General features: G+C 31.7%; 1 protein-coding gene across 2 annotated transcripts in view; it reads right to left on the bottom strand.

The window, feature by feature from the left end:
* The window catches only part of LOC129921147 (insulin gene enhancer protein isl-1), a 40,987-nt gene extending 30,795 nt beyond the window's left edge, over window positions 1-10,192 (bottom strand). For both annotated transcript variants that reach the window (XM_056002840.1, XM_056002839.1), the window contains exon 1: window positions 9,423-10,192. In XM_056002840.1, the coding sequence (XP_055858815.1) occupies window positions 9,423-9,555 (133 nt within the window). In that variant the 5' untranslated portion in view covers window positions 9,556-10,192. The remainder of the gene's footprint in view (window positions 1-9,422) is intronic.
* Between the last annotated feature and the right edge of the window lie 16,782 nt (window positions 10,193-26,974).

The raw sequence follows: 26,974 nt of genomic DNA, 5'->3' as shown, positions 1-26,974 counted from the left end.
TGAAATTGTTGTTGTAAACAAATTTGTCTTGGAAATTGTTGTTGCTTTTGACTTTGCCAAATGCCAAACGTCAAAACCTTATTACCCCATTTTGTAAGATGGCGGCTCTAATGATCATACCTTGTCTTTTTATACCATGGATCTCTTTTGCTCGAGCAGATGAAAATGTGAAGTTTATAGTACCAGATTATCATATTTATCTGAATCTGAGTAGTAGATTTAATGGAATAACGTTAGTACCAGATTACTACTTTAGACACTTCTAAGGAGTACAATAATTTCATTTTGGTCTATAATAGCAGAAAATAAGTAGTATAAGAAAAAGTTATAGAAACTTGTTTATCAAACTAATTCATATTTAATAACTGTGTCATTATTATTTTGCGTCGAACTTATTATCAAATAATTCTTTTAATATTCGTAGCTTATCTCTACCAAAAAAATCTACATCTTAGTTTTTTGTCACTTATTTTAATTTTACGAGGTACACGAACTATCTCACACTATGTTATTCTCAGATCGCTTGACAGTTAGATTGCATAATTTATTGAGAAATACTATAAAAAAAAAAGCAAAACACAAGTTGATGAAGTGACGACAAATCTTATAAATAAATTGACTACACACTTTCAGGTACAAGATTTGTTTTTTTCTTATTTTTTTCTTGTTGTCTTTGCTCATTTTTATGGTGATCGTGATCATAATTAAATGGAATAATCGAACAGGTCGATGAGTTATGGCTGCACACACAAGTTGTGTTGTTGATCCAATTAAATTAAACTAAACAAAAAAAAAAAAAAATAATAAAATCCGAGATGAAATAGAAAAAAAAATTATTATTCTCTAAGCGGAAAACTAGTAGTAGGTTAAATTAAAAAGTGAATGTAGGTCTATAATATATGAAATGAAATGGAATGTTTAACTATGTAAATTAACATACTAGATCAAACATTCATGAGTGTGCATTAATTATGACACATAGAGAGAGAGAGATTTTTAGAGTGGAGGAGGAATTTTGTGTTTTCAATTTTTGTAACAGTGGTAGCATTCATCTTTGTAGTAAATCTGGAATTTAAATTTCAACTTGAATTTGTATAAAAAATTAATTAATATTAATATTGAAGAAATTCAAGATTTTGAGTTAAGCAAAATTGTATATTCAAGTGATGCCATAGGTACTTGATTAAAAAGTAGATCTGCACACAAAATGTTATACAAAATTTAAAAAAATTGCCTTGTGGGTGTTCCTTTTTTGGTACAGACATTTTGTTTGATATTTACTGGACATGGTCTAGTTTATAATTGATTTCTTTTTAATTTATTAATTAATGCGTGAAGTTCTGTAAATGTAGTAAATTGTATGACTAAAAAGCTACTTTGTTTTTAGAAAAACAAATATAAATATGTACCTATGAAACATTTAAAAATTTAAAATATTTTAAAGGTCACCGAATGGGTTCATGTCAAACCATTAGAGCTTAGGTACTCTTGAAACAGCCAATTCGCTCTCTAATAAAAAAATTTAGACTTTTTGTTCGGTATCATTATGGTAATGCCTTAATGTTTTAAGAAGGGACTATAATAATAACCGAGGGTGAAAACACTGATCCTTTGGGAGGTGGCAAAGTACTACTAGTAGTCTACTAGCGATTTTCAATGGAAGGCACTTTCAAAGAATTCAATACAAATCGTATCTACTCGGGAAGAAGAGCTTGAGTAGATGATAGTACTAGATTAACCAAATCATCTACTGGTAGTAACATACCACCTTCAGTGGAACAGGGCTTATAAAACACTGGATAGTGGATTCCCTACAAAGTATAACAGTTTTGCTGCTCCAATTGAGGTAACTAGCTGTTACTGTGCAGTTATATCTCGCTCTATATATAGGAAAGATAGCTGTTATGAAAGGTGAGATGCCATTTAGCACAATTGAAATTTTTGGTATAACAGTATAACAATATAACTAAACTGATCTCACTTTTCTTTATATTCAGAGTGATATGGCAATGTGTGAGGTGCATCAAATGTCATTTTCAAACGGAAATGGTGCACCTCTGACACGACCGTTGCCAGTGGGAGTATTTGGATCAGAGTTGTCATTCAAAGATGTATTAAGTAAAATATTTCTTACTTTCAATTTCGAAAAACTATTATAACCGTTATAATTTGGCATGTCTTGAGCCCACCAAGAAACTAGTAAGTATTGAACTCACACAAGTGATCAGCTTGTTAAGATCACAAATTTACGACTTATACCATCAGACAGTTAACATGTTTTACTTTTATCATAAATCAGTAACTGTCACCAGCCACGAGTGATCCGTATTAAAGCTAGTTGCAGCTTTTTTATTTAGGTGACCTTTACTGCCAGCTTAATTAAACTATGAAATTTGCGTCTGATTTCATTAGCCAGTAAATTTGTTATCGTTCAACTTTGATAAAAAAAAACAGTGACTTAACTAGCTACCAGGTAGTGTGATCCGAGCTGTAGGTATTTTATGAAGGCAGAGGTAAAATAAGATAAAACCTCCAATATAGCTACGATAGTTTAAATATGTTTAACTTTGAGAGATTATCTAAAACCTTGATTGACTTAAGACAATTTTATGCCTTCCGAACACGCTGGAGCGGGCCCAACGTTGGATTTAAAAAACAAATTATTGAAAATACTATTTTCGAAATATTCTTATACATGTAGTTGCTGCAAACATACATTCTTTAGAAGGAGTTCACAGTTCTCGAAGTTGTGTGGTCCTTCATAAAAAAAAAAAAAAAAAACATTTTTATGATGACCAATTATTATCAATGCTTACAAATAACTAATGAACAAGTTGTTAAACTATAAAAACCTTAACCCTTTGGTTGTTTTTGCTCTTCAGTTCCAGACACTGAATCCAGCATGCTTCATGCCTTTCATAAATCTTATAGAATTTTAATTTTAATCAGACAGTCTAATCCATATTGTCTTAAAATTGTTTCTTCTTCTCTTATTTTTTTAATCACTGTCATCGATCGTAAATCATTCGGTTACAACATCTAACCAAAATAATCTTACCTCAGACCATCCCACTCTTGAAAAACATAAACCTCTACTATACCTATTATAAATGTGAATGCGTAGTCAGTTCAGTTCTTCAACGATTAGCTTCACCAGCCTATAATTTATTGCCACAACAGAGAACTCTGAGAGAGCACACAGGTAGATAGACATGACTGATGCATCATCATATACAGTAGAGGTATAAAATACCTTGTCGTCGAGCATTTAATGACATATTTAGTTTGACGTTCAATGTCGATTTCCGGATGTCGCCACTTGTCTGTCTAATTATCTGATCCGAGTCTCATTTTATAAACAATAAATAAAAAAAAAACAACAATAACACACAAAATCCTTTGTGTGGGATAGAAAGCGTGCTCGACTGGCGTCATCGTCGGGCAATTCGTATAGGTCATGGTGGTTATAAACCTATGCAATGGACATTAAAAATATTTTTTTTTCTTTTTGAGAGGCAAAGATTTTTGGACACAGTTAAAATGCACTTCCTATTGACAGAGCTGGGATTTTTTCATGAATGAATATCCCTGCTGTGCAATGGTACAGACACTCGCAATCAGGATATAAGAAAACAAGAAAATGATAACAAAAGTCAGAATAAGGATATGTTCGAGGATAAGGAAATATTTGACACTAGGTAAAGGCTGCTACCTGACTTATAGGAAATATGATTTTGGGTACTTTGTTATGGAGGATAATATTTTTTTTGTTGACGTTTGGATAATGACTGTCGCCACAGCCAAATAATATCATTTTTATTAGCAGAGTGGCGAAAATAGATATAATGCGAAGGTGGAAAGACAGTTTTTGAAAGCTAGTTACGTTTTGGAAATACGAATGTAGAAATATTGCGATCCTCAAAATATTGCCGGAATGTAAATTTACACGTTGCGATTTTCATGCTAAGGATCTTTGTATCCACTGGTGCGTATTATAATACTGATAACTACTGTAGGGATTTCAAGCAAAAATAAATAATATATCTCTCTCTCAAACGTCAAACTCTGTACTTTAATGAATTTGACATTTTCGAAAATTTTACTGTTCCAACCCTGTGATATGCTTCGACCGAAATACTTCAAAGCAACCCAATCTAAAGCCCACTCTAATAATAAATTCCAACAAAAAGTGAAAAAAAAAGTGCGTTTACTTTTGGATTGCAAAGTCCGAAGAGATAATGCCTCTAAAGGCAATAATGTGACAGCAAGAAAAAAAAAATTTTAGTTTTTAGTTAGACTTAACATTCCAACTCCACTAAAAAATTTCGTTTTGGATCTATGCCAGTCCTAAATAGAGAATTTATGTGTGTAAATATAGAATCTCATTTTTAATGCTCCGTTTGAATTAACCAACAAAAAATTTCAGTAGGTACCTCGCGACGTATGAGAAAGAAAGCTTAGTTAATTATTTAAATTGATAGTTAAACCTACTTATAAAATAAGCTTATACTTGAACTATTATAGTGATTCAAATGATTCATTAAACTTGACACTTGAACTGCTAAAAATTAATTAAGAGTGTTGAAATGTCATTGCACTTGTGCAAAAAAATAAAAAAAAAAATAAATAATAAATCTTTTAATGCATATGTATACCCAAACAAAATTATATAGTCGACTTCATTGCTAAGAAAAAAAAAAAAAACAAATAATAAAAAATTAGCAATAAAGTCGTTTTGGTCTAGCGCGCTTTTTCAAGTCAGGCGGCAGAGTTTCGCGAATAACCTTACTGACTTTTGTTATCATGCCATCTTAGAAAATTGGTTTTTGATTGAGATATACATAGCTTCTATGGATTCAATTTGTAATGAAAGAAATAATAATTAAATACAATAATACATTGTTATTCATTATTTTTTATGCGCTATAAAAATTTAAAGGTAGATACTTTAATTGTATGAAAAAAATTTAGATTTTATTGAGTCTGTGGTAAATAAAATTTTCAAACACGTAATTCAATGTTTAAAGAATGCATATTTCATCAAGAAAATTATTCATAACTTTACACTTCATAATTAATAAAAATGTTGTTGATTTTTTTATTGCAAGACTTTGCATTATAAATTATATTAGACGTTAACGTGTTTTCTTTGTAACCTGTACCGAAGACTTCTCGTTAAATTTAATACTTTTTTTACAAAATGAATTTATTTATTAAGGTTTATAGGATAGGAGTGTTAAAATATACAAAATCATGTGATCCGTTGACGTTTCTTCTGAAGAATTTGTTTGGAGCAATAGCGTTTTAGTTTAATCGTGATGTCCAATTTAAGTCATTGTCATTGAAATAATAATTATTTCAATATTTTTAATAAAATTGAAATTTTATTAAAGTGTAGAACTACCAAACCCAGAAAACCAGGAATGGCGCGATTCGAAATCGAGCCTCATTACCTACTCTTTATTGCTGCGACTGCACTTCGCTTAAGAAATTGACAATTCTACAAATAAAAAGCGAATCCGTTCGGATCCGACTTGACTAGAAAGTGAATTTTTGTGTTTGAATTTAAATACTTCTTCTCACTTTTTGTAGTTCTTAATCTTCTTTAATGATTTGTCAAAATTTCAATCAAACACACCTAGCAGAATGCCATTTTCGAAGGTTGACATATTTGTCATATTTGCGTCATTGTTCAATGAGTTAAAAATTGCGAGTAATTTTAACACACAACTGTCAAATCTTATTATAATATAACTCAAGAGTTCAATGTCATAGCCGATTTGACATTTCACAACTTTTCACAAAATGAAAATTCTGGTTTGTAATTTATACAAATTGGTTTCTGTAAGAGTTTCAAGTGTCAGTTTCTGTCACCTTATATCTAGCTTTTAACGGTCTTTAATCCATAAAGTTTCATTCCAATTGTTTAGTGAGACAACGCCATGATCCAAATACAAATTGACAGAAAACAATGTTATCACATTGAACATGTTTAATATATAGCTTTATGCAAATCATGTAAAAGAGTGCCTCAGTAATCAAAGAAGTGGGAGGTTAAGTCTGCTTAAAACTTCAAACATTAAAATTTCTTCTTCAAATAATTGAAAAATATCAATAAAAACGGCGATGCCAGCTTCACATCATTTCTGAAGTTTCTGATTTTTTTCTAACGAGTTAGATCTGTCATTTCAGAGACACCAAAATATGTGACTGGCAAAATATGTGAGCATAAGTGACATTTTACTTCTACTAATGGGACGCGCTTATTTTAAAGTGTGTTCTGCAAAAAAAGAATAGTCTTCACTGTACCTTTTAATTTTGTTTATAAGTTAAAGTGGGCTTAAAAAAAAGCTCTATAATTTTTTAAAGCGAGTCTTGTTAGAAGTCTTAAAAAAACAATTTTAAAAGGAACTTTCTAGTTAAAAAAAAATCTGCTTCAAAGGAAAAAAAAAATTAAAAGAAAAATAACCAAACTTGAAATCTAATCTTGAGCAAAATCGAGTCTTAATGAATGATAAATAAGTGATGTTAACCCATTCAAATTATAAGAACAAGTTTACTTTATAGCTATGACAAAGTCTGTAAAAATATTCAAAACAGGCTTACCATTCAATTTTTTAATCTGTTGACTATCCAGAACTTTCAAATCAAAAATTTTTAAATTTTTGTTAAAGATATAGTTGTAACTAAATTTAATTTATTTTCAACTATAACTTGATTTACACTATGAGTGTTTTAATTGATTTTATTTTTTGACTAAAATCACTGTAAAATCATTGTACAGTTAATGTTTGTTTATTATTTATCAATATTCAAAAATTTTTATTTTGTGAAGTAAGTCCAGTTCTAATTTACACAACCGCACTGTATAATAGTCAACTGTCATCTGTCAAGATGAGTGATAGTGTTCACACGAGGAAGGCTCTTGCCGCCCAAACAACCTATTCAATGGCAATTGATGTGCATCATGTGATGTTATGTGATGATGATGATGGTGATGTATTGCTGCTAATTGTGATAGGTGCTTTGTTTTTATATATGTATGAATTGTTGCGCATGCGCCGCCAATGATTCTAATAAGCATTAGATACAACATACAGTTGGTTAGGCATACAGCAGTTATAAGCCAAGGATCATTTTCGAGATATTGATGATCACCACCTTTCTATAAAAGTATATGACCTGAAAAGCTCATTTGAATAGCAACTGTGTTCAGTTTTTTGAATGGATACATTTTAACATTAACATGAGATAGAAATACAAATTTCGCCAAGTTCGTTTTCGAGAAATTTCTTTATCAGATATTTGCTTCAAGTACAACTAAGTCTATACTAAATTGAATTTAACTCACTTAAAGTAGATTGAAGATCATTTCTGCGCTTATTTTTGACACTTCTGAAGACCAGGGCAAAACCTTGGTTTAGCCTTCGTTTTCCTTGTACACATCAGCTTTCAGATTTTAAACTTGGGATAACTTTCACATATTAAATTTTTAAATTTCCATGATTTACATAGAAACCTGACTTTCTTTTTCGATTGGAATAAATCCGAAGGAGTTAAACCTTTTTTGAATTTGACCCCGCACATGTACTACAAGCTAAATCCTCTTAGGACCAGTTCAAAAAATATTTAAACCATAGTCGATCAATTTTCATCATCTAAAATCAGCCTTTCTTACACGGCGACTCAGCCAAGTTATCGCGTTCAAATTTTGGTTTCGATTTCTAGTGACAGTGCTAGATAACAGTGCTAATAACAGCATTGTTATGTTATACATAAAAGTCTTTTGCGCAGTAATCGGAACTCTCAAAAGCCGCTGTAAAACTAAATTTTGACAGCTAAAAACAAAATTTTCGTGACTTGTAAATGAGGCCAATTTCGGCAGAGCATTAAAATTTCATTGACTACGTTAGTAAGTTTTGACAGCAGCTGATGACATAAGAGATTCATTTTTGACAACTTACTATCTGATTATGATCAGAACTTTGAAGTGAAAGATCTTGTTCAAGTTACAGTGTTGGCTGATATCACAGAAACTGAACCGGCTTATTTATATACCTTAATCTATCTTTTATAATAATTATCTAATAATAAACAAAATCCTTTTTTCAAAAAAAAAAAATATTTTTCTGGCTGAAATGATTTAAATATAGATAATTTAATTTAATAGAGATAATTTCGTAAATGATCTTTTTTTGAATGTCAAGTCGTATAGGAAATTGTATAATTTGAATTTGGAACTGAGCTAATTTGCGAAATTATCTCATTGGGGTTGTAGACAGTATAGTGAAAATAGACTATAAGCTAGACTTTCTGATTGGTCATGGTCAAGAGATAAGAAGATTCTGACCTATAGCCCAATTTATTCTATTAATTATAGTCAAAATGGCTTTTAAAAACCAAAGATTTGTTAAATCTCTTCATTTTTTAATTTCCTGTTTTAAATGGCGTTAAATTTAATGTTGTGTGAACAAATTAATGCATAGTTTATTTTTTATATAATTCAATTATATTTTTGACAGATTGCGACTTCGCTTGATGAATAAGTAATCAAACAGGTCGCAAAATAAATTTCTTAATGTAAACACTCCTAAGAATGTAAAATTAATGGAAACGTTCGAGAACATAATGAACAGGGTAATTCGAACACCTAGGTGTGTAAGATAAAAAATATTTTACAAATGTGCTTAGAACTTATAAAGGATTTCTTTTTCGGTGCTCCAAGTATTTGGGTCAGAATATTCGATATGTTTTTCAACACATCCAATGAAGTTATGGAGATAAAAAGCGATAATCAAAAATTTTTCTTACTGACTACTTGACTAGCAAATTTGCTTCTATTAAGCTTTACAGATGCTTCTGTAAAGTTTTAGATGCAAAATTACTTGTTAGGTACTTATAAGGATGCATATAAAAATATTGCTATCGAATGTATTGCCGTCGCCAGGCAAAAAATAAAATAAATATACTTTTCTGTCAAAATCTTGAGAAACATTTATATATTTTGCCTTTTGTTTTAACAAATATGTAGATAGACAGTTTTATAAACTCATAGTTATTTGTCAATCGAGAAGAAATTCAGAGTTCGGGTACATCACCAAAATATTTGTGGTAATGCCTTTATGTTGTCAAAATTGATAACTGGGTAGATCAAACAGATTTCCTATTTCACTTAGGTATTAAAAAAAAAGTTTAACAATTTAAAAAAATGCATAGAACAGAGAATCAGAAATTTCAGTTGTTGAATTTGGAAATTCGTTTGATAAGGTATATATACATAGGTAGCTCAATTTTTAACGATAAATGTCCCGACGGCAACTGTCAGATTGCCCATCATTAATTTTCTTAGGTTTGTTTGTTTCACACTCGGATGCATTTTTATAGGTACAAAATAAAAACTTAAAGAAAAAAATAAAACTCACTCGTTAAAACTTCATGGCCATGACAATCCAAATCCAGGTGATGGTTCATCACCAGCGATGGTTGTAATCCACTTTGATGATTATGCAAGGGTAGCTGGTGAGCCAAATGGCCACCAATCTCTGCCATTACCATATATTATGTTTAATTTTACAGTGTAACCAAAACTAATCAAAATTTTCAACAACTTTTTTAACTTATTTTTTTTTTGCCGAATGTGTGTTTTCACCACACTTTTTTCCCTGTGCTGATTGTGTATATTTTTTGCACAGGTTTTTTCACAATATTATCCTTATTCTCACGCGAAAATAAAAAATCGATTAATTAATTCTCACACTTGTTATTTTATACATAAAATAGGTGCATGTATGGTTGTATCCTTATTTGCATTGGTATTTTCTATGATTTCTTGTGTGTGTGTATATTTATAGGTATTCTTAAGGCACTCTCACAGATACGTCAAAAAGGATCGACCGGATGAGAAAAATGGTTTAAAACAAAAAATTATGTCACCAGGAAGTTTTCGCAGCAAAATTTAAAACTTTCTTAAATGGATTTTGAGGGATCATAAAACCCTTTGAGCTTGAAACTCATTTATTAATAATTTATTCACCGCCGACCGAAATGATAGTGTGTGTATTGGTAGGTATTCAAAAAAGAATAAAACAAAAAAAAGAAAACGGTCCGAACTGTCACAGAGAACAAATTTCACTTTGTGCAACTATATCCAGCAGCAGCTCTGAGAGCAACATACGACAACAGCGTTTCTCGAACGACTAAACCGGTATACAAGTGAAAAGGTGCTACGGCCACACCAACGTCGTCGGTCGACACGGCTCGTTCTCGTTCATGTTTCATGTTCAGCAGCAGAGGCCACCCCTTTCCGTCGGTGTAAGTGCCATATGATGAGTGCATTGGTGTGAGTGGTCTGGCTGTCAGTGTCAAACTTATGTATTTGCACCCGTTCCCATAAGACAGAAAGAGTGAGACACAATCGAATGCCACCCATTGATATCGAACGAACCGGTTCTTATGTCTACATGATATCAATATATATAGTTGTCTCTTTCACACAACTTGACATTTGAGCATCTGTTTCGTAGCCAATCGGGAGAAAGAAACCCGCATGCGTCAGAAATCCCCTGTTGAAGGTATGTCTGATTGGGCGGAGGAATTTTGATGTTGTTTAGACGGAAGGGCAGTTCAGTGTGGTGCGGTGCGGGTGGCTTTAGGCCTCTCTGAGTTACCCCTTCCATTATTCGGGAATGTGCATTTTGTGATGGGAACTGGTTGCGGTTCCCTTTTCGAAGATTGGAAAAAAATCCTGTTTTTTTCTTTTTTGGAGTGCGAATTGTGAGAACTGTGAAAGATTCGAAAATCTCTCCCAAACAAAATGGTTGACGTTGGCACTGTTTGCTTGAATGCTCTTTTTTTGTATCATGAACATGAACCAAGGTATACTGACACGACACGCTATATATGTACGTATATAGTCTTGTTTTGGGGCGGGAGTGCGAGAAATCCACTGGCGCTGAGCGCTACATAAAGTCAGAGAATGTAAGGTGTAGTTTTGAAGGGTGATCTAAAGGTTTTACGATTTCGAGGTGATGTGAATGCGAGTATGGTTGTAGGTAAATGTTAATAAATGGAGTAGGAGTTGGTTGGGGGATAAAAAAGTAGGGTGTATGCTCAAGAGGTTGTGATGCAATGAAAATATTTATTGTCTTGCAATGGAAATCGTTGTTGGTTGATTATTGCTTCGAAAAGTATTTTTTGTTTGGCGATTGAACATGAAGGTGGTGTTGGGATGGAGAATTTTTGTGTTCCTATAATAGCTATATAAAAATATCGTTTTGTCTTACAAGATAGGTACCAAGTAGTAATGTAAGGTGTATATATACATTAAGCTAGGTAGGTACCTAGACCAACATTATGAATAGGAAAATGCTAACCCTTACCGTAGACGTTTTAAATTTTAGTCTTGCTATAGGTACCTTAAACGTTATAGGTAGGAATCTTCTTGGGTAGGGTGCCAAAACTTAGGGAGTGAAAGTTATAATACCTAACCTTTGCCAAGCTGCATATTTACTCATTTTATTGCTAGTTAAAGAAATGTATACATAACAAATTTTGCTGATTAGGTTTTGATATCGATAAAAGGTAGAAATGTATTAAGAAAGTCCTTTGCCGACCTTGTTAATAGTTCGAGACCCTGACTTTTTGCAAATCTACCATACCTTTAGGTAGTACTCACCTCAGCCCCAATTTCATCTAGATATTTAAACCAATAACAATGCATTTCAATGGTAAAACCTATCTAAATGTTGGATAGGTTTTCTATCTGATGCCCCGACGTGATATGAGGCGAACTTAGCCGCTTCCTAAACCGCATGGCAATAGGCGACTCGGACTCTACTATGGGAATTGCGACTTTTGTCATCTGGGGCTTATGTTTACGCGAGTTGATTTATACCGAAAAGCTTGGGCAAATCGCAATAATCGACTTGGTATAGGTAAGTAAATCACTTTATGCTCTATGACATGCTCAATAAGAAAATGTTTGTTGTCAAAATTTGCATAATTGAGCGTGACTTTCAACTTTTAGAATGAGAAAAAAGTATAGTGATATCGGGCTAATTCATATGTATACTGCTCTGGACAGGGTTAGAGGAGCTTTTGACCTGTAGAAACGGTTGGTTTTATAGCATGCGACCGGACAGCAGAATGAAGGTGCTACATGGCCATCATTCGTCTTAGACGTCCCCTTGGTCTGCGCAAGACATCGGAGTCGAAGTTTACAAGTTAGTGTTTCAATGAGGTTCTTTACAACGGGGTCAACGTAAATAGGATTTATAACTTAATGTTGAAGTTTGTGCAAGAAAATGTTGCAAGAGCGATAGCCTTGACAATAGCTCTATTTTTATTTAACGCTTTATTTTGCCTGAGGCTTTTCTCTACTTAGGTCTTCTGAAGAATGTAAAGAAATATCTCTTTAAGCTATATTCATAACTGAAAACTAAAAGTTTATTGGAGGTCTGGTTCCTGAGATATTTCCAACACATCATTTTAAAGATATCTATGAGTTCATAATCAACAGGTCTAAACATTTAGTTTAAAAAAAAATTTTAATCTTTTTAAAAATATCATGAAATTTTCTAGGTTGTTGCACTGTCGGTTTTGCCATAAAATGGCATTCAAAAGTAGTTTTCAGCAAAAGGTGACGTTACGAGGTCTGATCATGAGGCCGACGCATTATAATTAAGTGTTGCTTCGATATTAATCTTTGAACCGATACAAGTATGTACTGTTCTATATCAGTTGCTTTAAAATATCTTGTTCTACAACATATTTCCTAAAAAGCATTAGAGCATAATTTTAATCGGAGATGAGGGGATACATTTAGCCCGACTTGTTTTAGAATGCTGAAATTAGCCATGTTTTCTTCAGATGTATGGAAAGTAAAACTTATTTTCAGAAAAATCGCTAAAAAGTCAATCCGATCTTAAAGCTCTTTTTGTATTTCTCACAGTTTTAAGTTGTTGGAAAGCAATTATTCCTACTCATTTTTACTCGGAGAAAAAGTAAGTTCCAGTGAATTTTCGTTTTTGGACTGTGTTATAAATTTATGCTGACTGGACTTTGAAGTTCCACGGCACGGCTTCAAACTCTACAAGATCTTTTCACACATAAAAGATCACAAGTAGTTCTTTCAAAACTTTTAAAAATTATTTAGTAAATAACTCGCACTTATGTACGGCCCACCCTGTAGAATTGTAGAATTCCCAATTGCCATTTGTTTATCTATGTGACTGAACAAAATCAGTTGATTTCAACGCATAATACGTTTCCATGCATCGTTGAAGTAAGCTTAAAGCTATAAATCATTGATCCCTTTGTAAACTTGGATCCCACTCGTTTAGTAGAGTGGAGTACAAAAATCTTGTCATCCTTACTGCTGGAAGTGGAACACAATAGTGTCGGAGTCGTAACTGAAATAGCTGTCAAAGTATTTAATGTACGCAAATGCAAGTGTACGAACACAACGCGACTCAACTGGAATCGGAGCCGCAGCCGGAGTCGGAAGAGTTTACCAACTTTTAACTTTTACGTATGACACATGTGACGTTTGCATTTTTGACGTGAATAACTTGGTGATTATATTTTTTTTTTATAGTTTTTCAATAAAAAAAAGTGGATTAATATGTTTTTAAGAAATAAAAGTGAACAAAAAAATATTTTTTGAGAAATTTGATGTGGTTGTAATCTACAAATATACCAAATAACATCAAAAAGCCGTACCACACATTGAGTGCGTACCTTTTGTGAAACGTACTACAACTTTTGACAGCTCTTCCGATTCCAGTTACGACTCCGGCTCCGACTTTGCGTCGTTTTCCAGCAGTTATAGGTTTTTCTTTTTTAGTTCTAAACAGAGTCTGAACTGTCAGAAAAAATCGTATTTCTTTTTTGTTCAGAGCTTTAAAATGTGTGTAACTTTTTTGTTCAGAAATCGTTCTGAGCTTGTTCAGAGCACGAACTACGAGCTCGGAAGTCGGAAAAAAAGACCGAACATTCTGAGTAAAACCTGAACGTCAATGAAAAAAGAACAAAAACTATTATGCACAATCAAAATTAAAATGGCTGCTATAGCTGTCGGCTCGCTGCAGTTAAGTTTTAATTATAAATTACTTCAAACTATGTATGTTATTTTTAATTATTAAAACATCATTTTTTTGAAGTGAAAACTTCTTTAGTATCGTAGTGATTTGAAACAAGATGAAACGAAAACGCGACACGACTTCAACTTGTTATAACTTTTTTGTTTTAATAGATAGATGAATGAAATTTGTACTGTTGATAGGTAATTAAATAAATTATAATTGTACAAAATTTCAATTAATTTCATATTCAAAATTCGGAGATAACGGTAAAAAGATGTTCTTTTCCAACACACGTTATATCTTTTGATCTAGTGCACATACAAATTTGATTTAACTTTAATACGCATGCAGATAACATAACCTTTTATTTGATATATCACACATAACGTTACGTGCTCTACAAGTTACACAATCTTAAATTGAAAAAAATTTAAAAATACCTCAAAACACCTGTGGAGATCTGTTGGCGATGACCAGTTACCAGTGTAGGAAGTACCGTAATCTCAGTCTGGAAATTCGACATGGTTGACTTTAAAAAATTCTAACTTCTCTTGTAGACATCTTTGAAGTAAGATTTATGCAATATTATACAAGGTGAAGCTATAAGCTTTCGCATGGTATAAATTTTTTTATAGGTTGTCAAACAAAAAAATTGATTTAATAGCATGAGAACATAAAAATAATTTTGTTTGGCTTTTTTTTATGAAATTTCATCGAGTTTAAAAAATTCTAGCTCTTTTTGTAGATGTCTCATAGGTCTGATCTATATATATATATTTTGAGCTAAGACAATAAGCTTTCAGATGGTATTAAATTTTTTATAGGTTGTTAGGGAAAAAATGCATTTAATAGCGTGAGAATATAAAAATACGTGTTTTTTCGCTTTTTTTATGGAAATTGATCGAGTTCAAAAAATTCTAGCTCTTTTTGTAGATGCCTCATAGACCTGATCAATATACATATATATTTTAAGCTAAAACAAAGAGCTTTCAGATGCTATAAAGTTTATATAGGTTGTCATATAGAAAACATGGATTTGAAGGTGATAGAATAAAAATAGGTAGATTTTTTGTATTTTTTTCAAGAAAAATGATTTTTTAAGGTTTCACTTCTACCACGTGTGAATTGCACACATGATTTTTTTTTTCCTTTGTTGAGTTTGACAACTATGAATTGACAAAATGTGATTTGGTGGCAGTTTGTTCTCAAATCTATTTCAATATTAATTCAGAGCTCTCAGAACACGTTCAGTTCAGAGAATGTTCAGAGCATGCTCAGAATGTTCCGACTCTGTTCAGAGCTTTCTTCTAAACTAAAAAAGAAAACCCCTCTCTCTTATCTTCTTATTTCAACTCGATCACTAGATTTTTTCATGAAAATGTAGTACCTTATAAATTAATGTGAACAAATTCTTGTTTTATTTCCATTAAACGCGACTTTTGTATGATCTGTCAAAAATGTGCCACAGAATAGAAAAAAAAAGAAGAGATAGGAGTTGATTGCGTTCGAGAATTTGACTAAAATTTTGCTTCATTTACTTTTTAAAGGTGGATACACAATCAACATTAAAAAGTATGAATGTGGCGTTAGGTAATTGAACACAACTGGTGTTATTAAGCCAATATAACCAACAAGTCAGACTAACGTCATAGCTACTGTATTTGACACAGGGTCTAGTAATTATTTAAACTGTTATATGCTTTAGCGCCAGTTGGACATAGTGGCAGTGAAATGTTCCTTAATAGGTACAAAAGTTGGAACCTTTTACTTCATTGGAAAACCCAAATAATTTATTATTAAGGTAGAAAGGAATTAGTAACTAGAAAACACGATAATCCTTTCTATTGTGAATGTTACTTCGGTTGAACAAATTTCGTATTTACCAAAGATATAAACCACTATGTGTACAATGTTCCTATAGCTTACATGATAACAAACAAAACTATACCTCCAAAGGACATATATTGCACAACTTGCTTGCAAGCCCATTGCTACCACACAAAATTAGAACAACAATGCATCCATTAGTCTGATAATGTTTCTTTTATTACCAAAAAAATTATTCCATAGCTGCTATTATTGCCTATTCAGTCGTAATGGGTAACCATCGGAGAACAAAAAATTTCGTGACTTAAAATAAACTAACGGAACGCCGAACGGGTTGCAGGACATGGTAGGTGGAAAATAATATGCCTACATAGATATCTAAAGGATTGCTATAGAACTCACACCTTTTGTTCGGTATAGACTCTTTTCTCAATTACAAATTGAACAGAAACAACAACTCTCATTATCCAGTGTTGCAGCCATTATTTTGGTTGTTGGTTCTGGAACCATCAAAACGTAGACTTTTGCTACAATAACAACCTTATGTATGGATTCTTGTGTGTTTATTACTTTGCGAATGTCTGTTTTTAAACTTATATTTTGGTTAAAATGAAAGACACACTGTGGCGGCTGGCTACCCGCTTTAAAGACGAAAAGAAACAGATATACAAATAGCTAGATGTGTTCCCATCAGGTAGCAGGTAGAAGTAGAAAGGAATATACAAACTTCCTCATCCTCATGGCCGACCGACTAGCTGTTGTTCTTTGCTACCATACAACACACAGATCCCAGGTAAACACGTGTCCCCAATGAGTTGAAAAGGGAACACGAGAGTCCGTGTCCTGCCACATTTTAATTTTCCTAATGGATATCGATCCTTTTTCGGTTTTCTATAAATGTATATACCAATTCGCTTTCGTATAACAGTATAGTAGCAGTCTACCTTCATTTATATTTGTATATGTGTGTAAATTGACATAGATACACGCATACAATGATGCAATAAAATGACACAGAGCATGCAGTAGTAAGCCAGAATAGGGTTTTCTTTGCGCTGAGCGAGTGAACACCGCTCCTGGGCGGATATACATATAATATGATGGGGATAAAGTCCTGGATACGAGCTTTGTATCGTTATAATCATAGTCGTTTCACCGACTTAATGTCCTTTGCATGGAAGGTATTATCCATTTTTTTGTTTGTTTCTTCTTTTGGCTTTTCTTTTTGAAACGAATAATTCTTTTTGAAGTTTTTAACCCTTTTGCTTTTGGTTGGTTATTGCGCGCAAAGATAGAAATTATACTACGGGCGCTATTTTCCAGATTAGTTTATGATGGGGGATAAGGTTTATACAAACGTTTACGACAAAGTAAGTTTAGCCCTTATACAGACAGAAGAAAAAAGATGACAAGTTTAAATATGGTGAATAAATTGAGGTTAATATGGAAAAAAGAACAGAAAAATTGTTTCATTCTAGGGAGCTTTTTTGACATTTGACTGTCGTAAGTGACATACATACATACATTTACGTTTTTTCGCATATACAGAGAGTATTTTTAAACAGCTAACACGTATGCTATCTCAATAGACCCTGATCTCTTTAATATCCCTCCTGATGTCTGATCTCTATAATAAAGCACTGGCAAGCGTATTCATTTCATACAAAGTTTTTGAAGATGACAGTGTGCCCGACAAACAATTTTGGTTCTATAAAGCTTTACAGATGCAATTGTTGCTTCTGTAAAGCATTATAGAAGCAAAATTGTTAGTATGGTGTGTATCTTTTGGAAACTCGAAAAAATCTGAATTTAAGTTGAGATTGCTGAATTTAATTTAGTTTTTAGCGCATAGAACTGTACGAGCTGTTCAAATCCCATGCCACTGATCAAGAAAACGCATTCAGTGTCTAAAATGTCTTGGAAAAAATGTCTAATGCCGCAACACTTTCTCATTTTTTATATGCGTTTTGACATTGCTGACTTTAAAATTTTTTGACGCGCTCAATTTCATTCTACGGGTTATAAACACCTTCTCTTGTACTTCTCATTCTAAGGTAAGGTCCGACGGACGTTATTTGACGTGTGTGTACCCTACTTTAAAGACTTTACATCATTGGTATTCATTTGTTTAAACGGTAGGTACAACATGGTAAACTAGTTGTCAACCCTATACAAAATTTTGACACATTTACCACATTTACAAGGTTAACCAAGAGTTTACACCGTTTCATGAATATATCCCAAATGTTCACGGAAAAGCTAACAAAAGGAGTTTCACTAAGAAAACAATCGTTGGAACCGTAGACGAAGTATTTTGAAAAGTTGTTTATTTTTCCTAGCATTTTTAATTTTGACCACCTACAAAATATATCAATCTAATAAAGGTACCTATTCTTTTAGCCTTGAAAACATTTTTAGGCCCGAATGAAACCGTGATAATTCGAGGCAGGGACATAGTGCTAAATTTGTGTTTTTGGGACTTATCATAGAAGAACCTTGCCAGAGCCGGCTATTTATCGCCTTGAACATTTCACTCGCTCCGTAAAACTGTGATTTTCGATTTATGAATATTTGCATCATGTAAATTTTGAACTTGGCGATTTAAGGTCTTTTGAATTTAAAGCATTTTACAAAAAATTCTACCAGAGATATGAGCGGAGAAAACTAATTTACCTACAATTTTCATTTTTATGTATTACAAATTTAATTTTACGCCCTTCAATGAGGATCAGTATGAAAACCAAAATTTATAAGCAAAATGAAAAATAAATGAAGAAATTTAAGGCCTGATGAACTAAACTTATCTAAAAATTAAAAAAAAATTAAAATCTTTTAAAACATAAAAATTGTATGCGTTTTTTGGACCATTTTTGAAAGCGGCTATTTTTGGCTCCAATATTTTTCAAATTTGGCTCCTTGCTTAAAAAAAAAACATTTTGACAACACTGTATCCTACTGGAATAATGGATATAAGAGAACTAAATCCAATTTGAGAATTATGTCTTACAGCATTGGAGGCCGTAGGTCTTGTGTGCTTGTGTCTCACTAAATATTTACTAATTCAGACGAGTTTTCGTCCGCCAGTGATACAAAATCATGTACACATAAGAGCAAAAAAACGGAATCAAAAAAGATAATTTTTATTTAAAACAAAAATTGCAATGGATAAAACAATGTTTCTTCAAGTTTTATGGTCTCATTAAAAAGCTTGAATTTTTTACTTTTAATTGTTGGTAAAAACTTCAAAATGCATACGATAGTATCATAGCTATCTGTCAATAAATTGCACTCCATTTTTTTTCTAAATGTTAAATTTTCTTGATATTCTCTGCTTCAATTTCAGTTTTTTTTTCCTACCGTTGGATCCTTATAAAGTGAACGGGTTTTAAAGTTCCTAGTATTGATTTAAAGCCTTTGTTTCAAGCTTTTTAATGGTGCAATTAACATTCATGTATGTCAATTACATCCTGGCCAATTAACGTTTTAAAAAAACGCAAAAGTTTGATTCCATTTTTTTGCTCCTAAGTGTAGTAAAAATTAATTTTCAAAAAAAATTTAATTTAATAAATTGGTATTCTGCAATTTTTAAGTTTTGTTTAATCATTATCTCTAAAACCAGAATTCTTAAAATTCATGTCCCAAATTCTCAAAAACTTTAGTTGTAAAGTTTCTTCTTTAAAATTATTCTTAATATGTAGGTAATTAAAGTTATTACCTATAAGACTCTTTTTTTTATTTTTTATTAAAATTGGAAAATTTCCAACATTTTTCATTTCATCACCATTTTGTCTTCCCGAAAAATAAAATAAACTATTACTTTGATCTCTGAGTTGATAAATGGTATTTAGAGAAATAGTTCGTACGCGCTTTTTTATCGCAAGCTCTTTTTTGAGAATGGATACATTCGTAACTGAAAAATTTCTGCTTGGATCAGTGAAGTCGTATTGGACGGTTTTAATTGTGAAATTAAGAAAATAAAATCTGAGGGTGTACCGCCAGAACTTTAAGTTTTCTTCAGAATCAAGTCTCGCATTGAAGTTATAATTGCCGCAAATATATTTAAATTTTTTTAATGCAGCTCAAAAATCATTTTATTAGTTTTTCATGGGATTTGATAAGATGATAATTTTGAATTGAAAAAATAATAATTTGATCCCCTCGTTTGCCATTAGGTTTTATTAGATTCTGTTATATACTCGTGGACACAGAAGTCGTCCAAAATTGTCTTTCAAAACTCATAGTTTCGGTAAATCTTCGGTAAAGCTTCTAATAACATTCATTTCACAATGATATCTATTAATTTTTACTTGCGATATAGGTACCTACTACATATACATATCAAATGCATTCGTAAAAAAAAAGTTTAGATAACATTTTTCCATGGCATTACGATGGTAGAGAATGTAAAAAAAGTGGGTCCCGGAAATCCGTCTGTCTGTCTGGAGCTACAGCCTAAACGGATGAACCGATTAATGTCAAACTTGGTATGTATCTAGCCTTATTTGGCGTCTCTCCAGAGGGATTTTTGGAATTTTTTTGACAAAAAATAACGGTATTTGTCATATAACGATTTTAGTAAAGTTGAAATTGCTCAAAAATGGCTCCAACAATTTTGTTTAAAAAATTCAAATGTTAGTTTTAAGACAAGGTCTATCTTCTAATGAAAAACATTTTTTTTGAAAATCATTATTAACGATCCGATTATCTCCGAAACCACTTATTCGATTTCAACGAAACTTTTTGTGAAGAAGCATTTATATAATTTAAATATAAGCCAGAAATAAAATTTCCAAAAAAAAATAATTTTTGGATTTCTAAATAAATTTTGAAATTTTTTTTTTTTGAAAAATCCAATTTTTGAAAACGGGACATTGAATTTTTTTGAAATTTTGTTTTAAGGTGTTCATTAGTGATTTCTACAAAATGGCATACCAATTTTATTTTAAAACTTTTTTTACAAAAAATTATTTATAAAAAATTAGTTTTTAAAAAAACGACTCTAACGATTTTGAAAATTTTATTTCAAAAAATGCATCTTAATATATCAATCAAAACTGCATACTTGTCTTAGAGGGCAATTTGATTTCAGATTTTATTTTATTTAAAAAAAAAAAGAAATTTAATTTTTTTTTAATTTTTTAAAAAAGTCTTTTAAATTTAAGCAACTTTAACTCTAAGAGCAAGTTCGTGCGACCCAGTCGTAAATTTTATTTGTATAGCTATTCCGATATTTATACCTACAAACCTCTTTTTTATATTCTCTGTTAAAGCTACCAAAATTAAACCCAAAACATCAATTAATTCAAGAACTGCCATTCAAATTTAATCATAAGATCCTTGAACTTGAACAATGAATTAATCGACCACTATAATCGACCATACTACAAGTCCATGTTTAAGAGTGTGTGCAAACATTCACAGCCAGCAGCAGCCGTTCGTTGGCAAAATAATCTTAATTCAAATTTAATAAAACAAATTAACTTAAGCAAGTGCCACTTTTGTTTGTGTTCATGAGAACGGTCTATAAGCTGCGCACAGCGCATAAATTGCATTACTTTTGTCCATCATGCATCGCAGTCGCAGCATCAACATTGCAAAATCAAGTATAGGCACACGCGTCACCAATTACGATGGCATTCATTCTCTCAGCAAAAAAAAAAAATACGTCCTTCCTTAATTCGACCTCAAAATGGGGTGTTACCTTCGTAGCTAGTCGAATGAATTCGCTCGCACTCACTTCATAATAATTGATTATGCTCTTGTGCGATGGAGCGTTATTTATCAGCGAATCGGTCGACCCAACTATGGGCAACAATAGCAACGACTCTGTTGCGGCCCATGCCGAACAGATGATGACGATTACGACCAAAATAACGCGTTGTCCCAAGAGTACGCGTCTTCGCCTCCCATTTACAGTTGAACGATTCAACTATGGGCAAATTTTTGCTGACCGATTAGGCACGAATCATAACATACGTGCAGTTTATTTTTTGTTCCTTCTTTCGTGCCACTATGCCACTTCTTCCACACTCTGGCGATATCAATTTGACCTCCATGGATAAAACACATTTTATTCCTTTTTTTATTTTATTACTTTTTATTGTTTCCTAATACTAGTACATGTCGTTCCAGTGTCAACTTATAAAATAAAAAAGGACGAAGGGAATAGTTGAGTTGAGATTACCCATAGTGCTAAGCTGCTAAGAAGTCACATCTTCCAGTTGATTAGTTGCATTTAGATGGGGTGAATCTGGATGCATTCATGATCTGAGAAGCGTGGAAACATTTATTCCGCTTGCTTGATTTTTTTTTTAGCGAAATATTTATCTGATAAAGGGTTTAATTGGTTAAAGAGACAAAGTCGATGAAACCTATTTAGCGGGAACATGCGTTGATACTACTTGAAAATTCCAGTCAATTAAACAAAAGATTGGTGTTAATATTATTTTACTTGCTGTACAAAATTAAAGTGGTACTAAAATTATAAGATTTATAAACACATGTTTATGTTGATTGGCATTTGGGCTTAAAAATGTAAAGGATAAATTCTTTTACCCCTTTAGAATACACTCCATTTTTATGTTTTTTTTTCATACATTATAACGCTCCTATAACCCTTCCTGCGCACATAGAAGTATTTGCAGTAAAAACCTGGTCATAAGTCGATTTTCTGAAAATCAAAATTGACACCAAAAAGTTTGGCAAAGTGGGTGCAAAATAAACATGTGTCAATATGCTGCACTCATTATTTAGTTCAAAGTTAACTGTTAGTTACATCCACCTCATTTTTATTTTGGTAAGTGTTATTCTATATGCGATATCAAAGTGTTGTGATAGAAATCTAAAAAAATTTAAGTGGAGAATTCTTCTTCAGTTATTTATTAACGATATTAATAAAGTTTTGAAAATGTTAGATGGTTTTTTCTATTTTAATTTGGGCTTAGAACTAGTATCTAAAAACTTGATATTTTTGGTAAGTTATTATTTGAACTTTAATGATTTTGTTTTAGTATACCCCGTTATTCTGCGATGAATTAAAACTTATGAGTTAGTTTATATATTCTTTAACACAATGCAACAAAAATTGGGTGCTCTTAGATGCTCTTTAGAGAATCGAGGGTCAATTAGTTTTTCACTTTCTGATAGAAAATACTCCTTACGTTATGCAACGTTTTTTTTATTTTTAAATTAAATTTACTAATGTTATTAGTGTATTTTATTTTGGGTGATCTTAATTAAGGTTGGGGAAGAGAGAAAAGAAACTGAGAATTGCGTATTAGGGATGAGGAAAACAATTTGAGAAAAATAATGTCGACAGGCGGAGTACAGGCCATTAATCAATTAATAAAAATAACAAAAACTAGGTTTATATTGTATTTTCTTGAAGGAATACTCATTTCAAACAGAAATAATAACAAAAACCACAAAAATATTGCAATGGAGCATTAATCTCATAGAACTAGAGGAACTAGAGGTGACAGTACTATATGAGGAATTATACTTCTAGACTTCTACTTGAACATTGTTGCCAATGTAATGAGTTTTCAACGTTTTTCCAATCAAAGTAAATACTTTTTTCACATAATACGCATTTAAATAACATCGTGCACCAGCAAAAAAGCAAATCTTAGCTACCCTGCGTTACCATGTACAAAAAAACTTAATGTTTCTGTAGTTTAATTTAATGTACATAAGCCATTTCGTTCGTTCTGTAATGATGATATTAATTGATCAGGGTGAATAAGCTAGAAATATTAGTAACTTCAAAGTCACTGAAAGAGGTGACACACTGAGACACAATCAGTTAGCAAAATTTTTATAATTTATTATTCTTATACAAAGATTTAATGCTTACTAACAGTTTTGACAGTTAAAAAATTTGTATAGTTTGTTACAACGGCGTTACTACTCCTCTGCGTTACCATAAAGAATAAATTGCTAACGCAGTTGTTTTAGATCTTAATTTTTGACGTGATAACGTCTTATAAATCGATGAACCATGGAAGCCACCACAAAAAAGTGACGCCATTTTCTAACGTTACACTTTCGCACTTTCGCTGTGCGGCAAAAAATTTCAATTCAAAATTAAAAATAAACTATTAGAGATACAAAAATCTTCTATAGTTTATTTGAAATATAATAACCTTATAAGCTTAGTATAAATGAAGGATTTTTAAAAACTCCCTCATTTAATAGGGTAAACAGGGGTAAAACGGAAAGATGAAATTTGGGCTAAAATCTAAACGCGAAGTCGTAGAAAATTGTAGAATAACTACATTTAAGAAAAAAGTCTAAAAACTTTTGAAACTAAGCTATAACGTTTTGTTTGAACGTTGTACACTTGTTGGGGCTATGACAAAATGATGATTTTGGGTAAAGGAAATTTTTTTTGACAATTCTAAAGATGCCAGGTAAAAGATGAGGGAAAAAAATTAGGCGTCTGATACTCTGCGTTTCGAAATATGAATTTTTTAAAAACACCTTGTTTTTTAGGTATATTTTTGGGTAAGTTTTGATTTTTAGCTTTTTTTTGGAGTGTTCACAAAATCTCAAACTTATAGGACTTTTGGCCTCATGCATACATGTGCAAAAACTTATAATCGTTTAGTGAGTTTTGACTGAATAACGGAAGAAACAAGTTTTTAAAAAACACGATTTTCATCGTTTTTTATTTTTATCCTTTTTTCTTTAATAGATACAGGAATAAAGTAAATGGAGTAATGATAGACCATGACCACAACTAAATGTGTGCGAAGTTTCAATCCATTTTCGTAAACACAATTTTGAGATAACGGTAAATAAAATTTTAGAATTCAACAGGTTATAACTTTTGACCAAGAGCAGATAAAAATTTTATTAATTTATAATGAATGTAAAAATTATTTTTAAGTAAGATTTTAATCTGGTAACAAGATTATCTCTGCGTTACTATATGTTATTAGTTTGGTATATCGTTTCTGTCAATATTTGGGCTACTGACCCATCCTGATTTATCATCATAAGTTTAAGCTTCTATTTGTAATATGTACTAATTTGATTGTTTTCCACTGTTTTTTTTTTTTTTTTTTGGAAAATTTAAGTTTAGCTCTATATCAACTAGAAATATTGAAAACAAATATTTAATTAGCTACAAAAAGGATTTTGGCCCTTACGCAACTTAGTTTTTGAAAATTCGAGAACAGAAAATTTAAAAATTCTAGTTTTGGCGAGATCTTAATAAAATAATACCTCAAAAATTACTTCTAAAAATCAGTCTTAGTAACTGAATATACGGTGTTGCATAAGGCCCAACATTTTGAGACTACTTTTATCACTTTCAAATTAAAAAAATTAGCATTATGGGTGTTATTTCCCTTTGTCAAACGTTTTGAAGAAAAATTTTAAGGATCTGCTTCGATATTTTTTTCAAATGCTATATTTTAAATTCATAAAATAATCCTTAAGACAATCACATTCCAATGTGCTTTTTTTTGTATCTGCATTTTTCAAGGCATTAAGTATATATTATTTTAAGGTTCATGAATAAAATAAAATCTCTATCATAAATAAGAATTCACCCAGCTAATAATACAGTCATATCGGTCCTTGAGTAAATATAATAAATTTAGCATGTCAATAAAAATATTTTTGAAACATTTAACGCCACCACTGAATCAACTTAATTGCAAATCTTATATGGAATGCATTTAATTGATGAGATACAAAAATTGCAAACAAAAAAACTTGATTAAAAATTGCCTCAAAGTATTAATTTTATTATTTTTAGTAAACAATCAAATCATAAATCATTCTTTAATTTAATTTTTTGAATTCCAATTTTTGTTTGGTTGTTAAAAATAAAGAAATGATTTTTCATATACCTAACAAAGAAACTTATTGGTTTTGTACATTAATTTATTCACAAGTCTCACCTCAAGATAAAATTCAACAGTTTTGCATTAATTACTATCCTTTTTAAATTAATCACATCGTGGTTTTATAACTTCACGGTTTTTTTTTTTCTGTCCAGAAACAAAGCAAATGAAAACCTTCATTTCGATACTATATATAAACTTCTTCGTGTTAATTAATTTATTAAGATTATTTTTGTGTTGTCATGTTAATGGTCCAATTTCACAATAAGTATAAGTGATCGCTTAAAACTTTTGGGTATATCCATGAAAGATTGCTATATAACTGTATACGATCATCTTCTTCTTCGCACAAAGAAACCTCTTCTGCTCCACCCTCTTTTTCACAAAAATAAAAACAAAAAAAAAAGTATTTTTATTTTATTTCGAATAAAATTAATGGCAGTTTTAAGATATTTCGATCAAGAATAACTATAAACATCTCCAACAACAACAAACAAATTTAAATATTTTTATTAGTATACGATCGTAAATGGTCGCATCTTCTTCTGAGTACTTGCGTCACGATTTGCTTTTGGTTACCATTGCCATTGCCATTAATTTTGATTTCAATTTTATTCCCTACCCTTTTCTTCACGACATACAGCAAAAAAAAAGCTCAATTAAAGTTAATCTTGTGGATTTCTTTAAATGACGTGCATGAGCAATCCACAGCCCTTTCAGCTTATACGACCATGACCCGAAGTATAAGAAGAATCCTTCTGGTGGTTTGTTATTTTGGAACTCACGCAAGGATTAATTTTTGGGTAATGATCCGAAATATACCTACCACCACCACAATTGGCCTCCTACTCCTGCCAGCAGCATCGTCGTCAAGTCGAGTCGAGTGGAGATAAGATGGCTTTTCGGTTTGTCGAGATGTGCCCCGCACATGAATCTTTTTCTTCCATGGAGCCAATGAATGCAATAAAGTTTCTCATTGTCTGCCGGCTGATGTGGAATTTTTGCTCAGGAACAGATATTGTGGCGTGGTTTTTAGTTTAGGCTGCACCAAAGGGTAACACATATATATAAACCAACCTTCCTTCAAGTCTATCCCACTCTGAGGTGCAGGCGCAGGTACGCTACAGACTTTCTGGAAAAATGCCATGCATAATGTCCCCCAAATTAGATAAAACTGGCGCCAATGTAATCGTCTTTTGGTTGACATTTTTT

This window comes from Episyrphus balteatus, chromosome 1, assembly GCF_945859705.1.
Source record: "Episyrphus balteatus chromosome 1, idEpiBalt1.1, whole genome shotgun sequence".
NCBI classification, from domain to species: domain Eukaryota; kingdom Metazoa; phylum Arthropoda; class Insecta; order Diptera; family Syrphidae; genus Episyrphus; species Episyrphus balteatus.
Note: the sequence above shows the minus strand (reverse complement) of the source record. Positions and strands in the feature narration are given on the sequence as shown.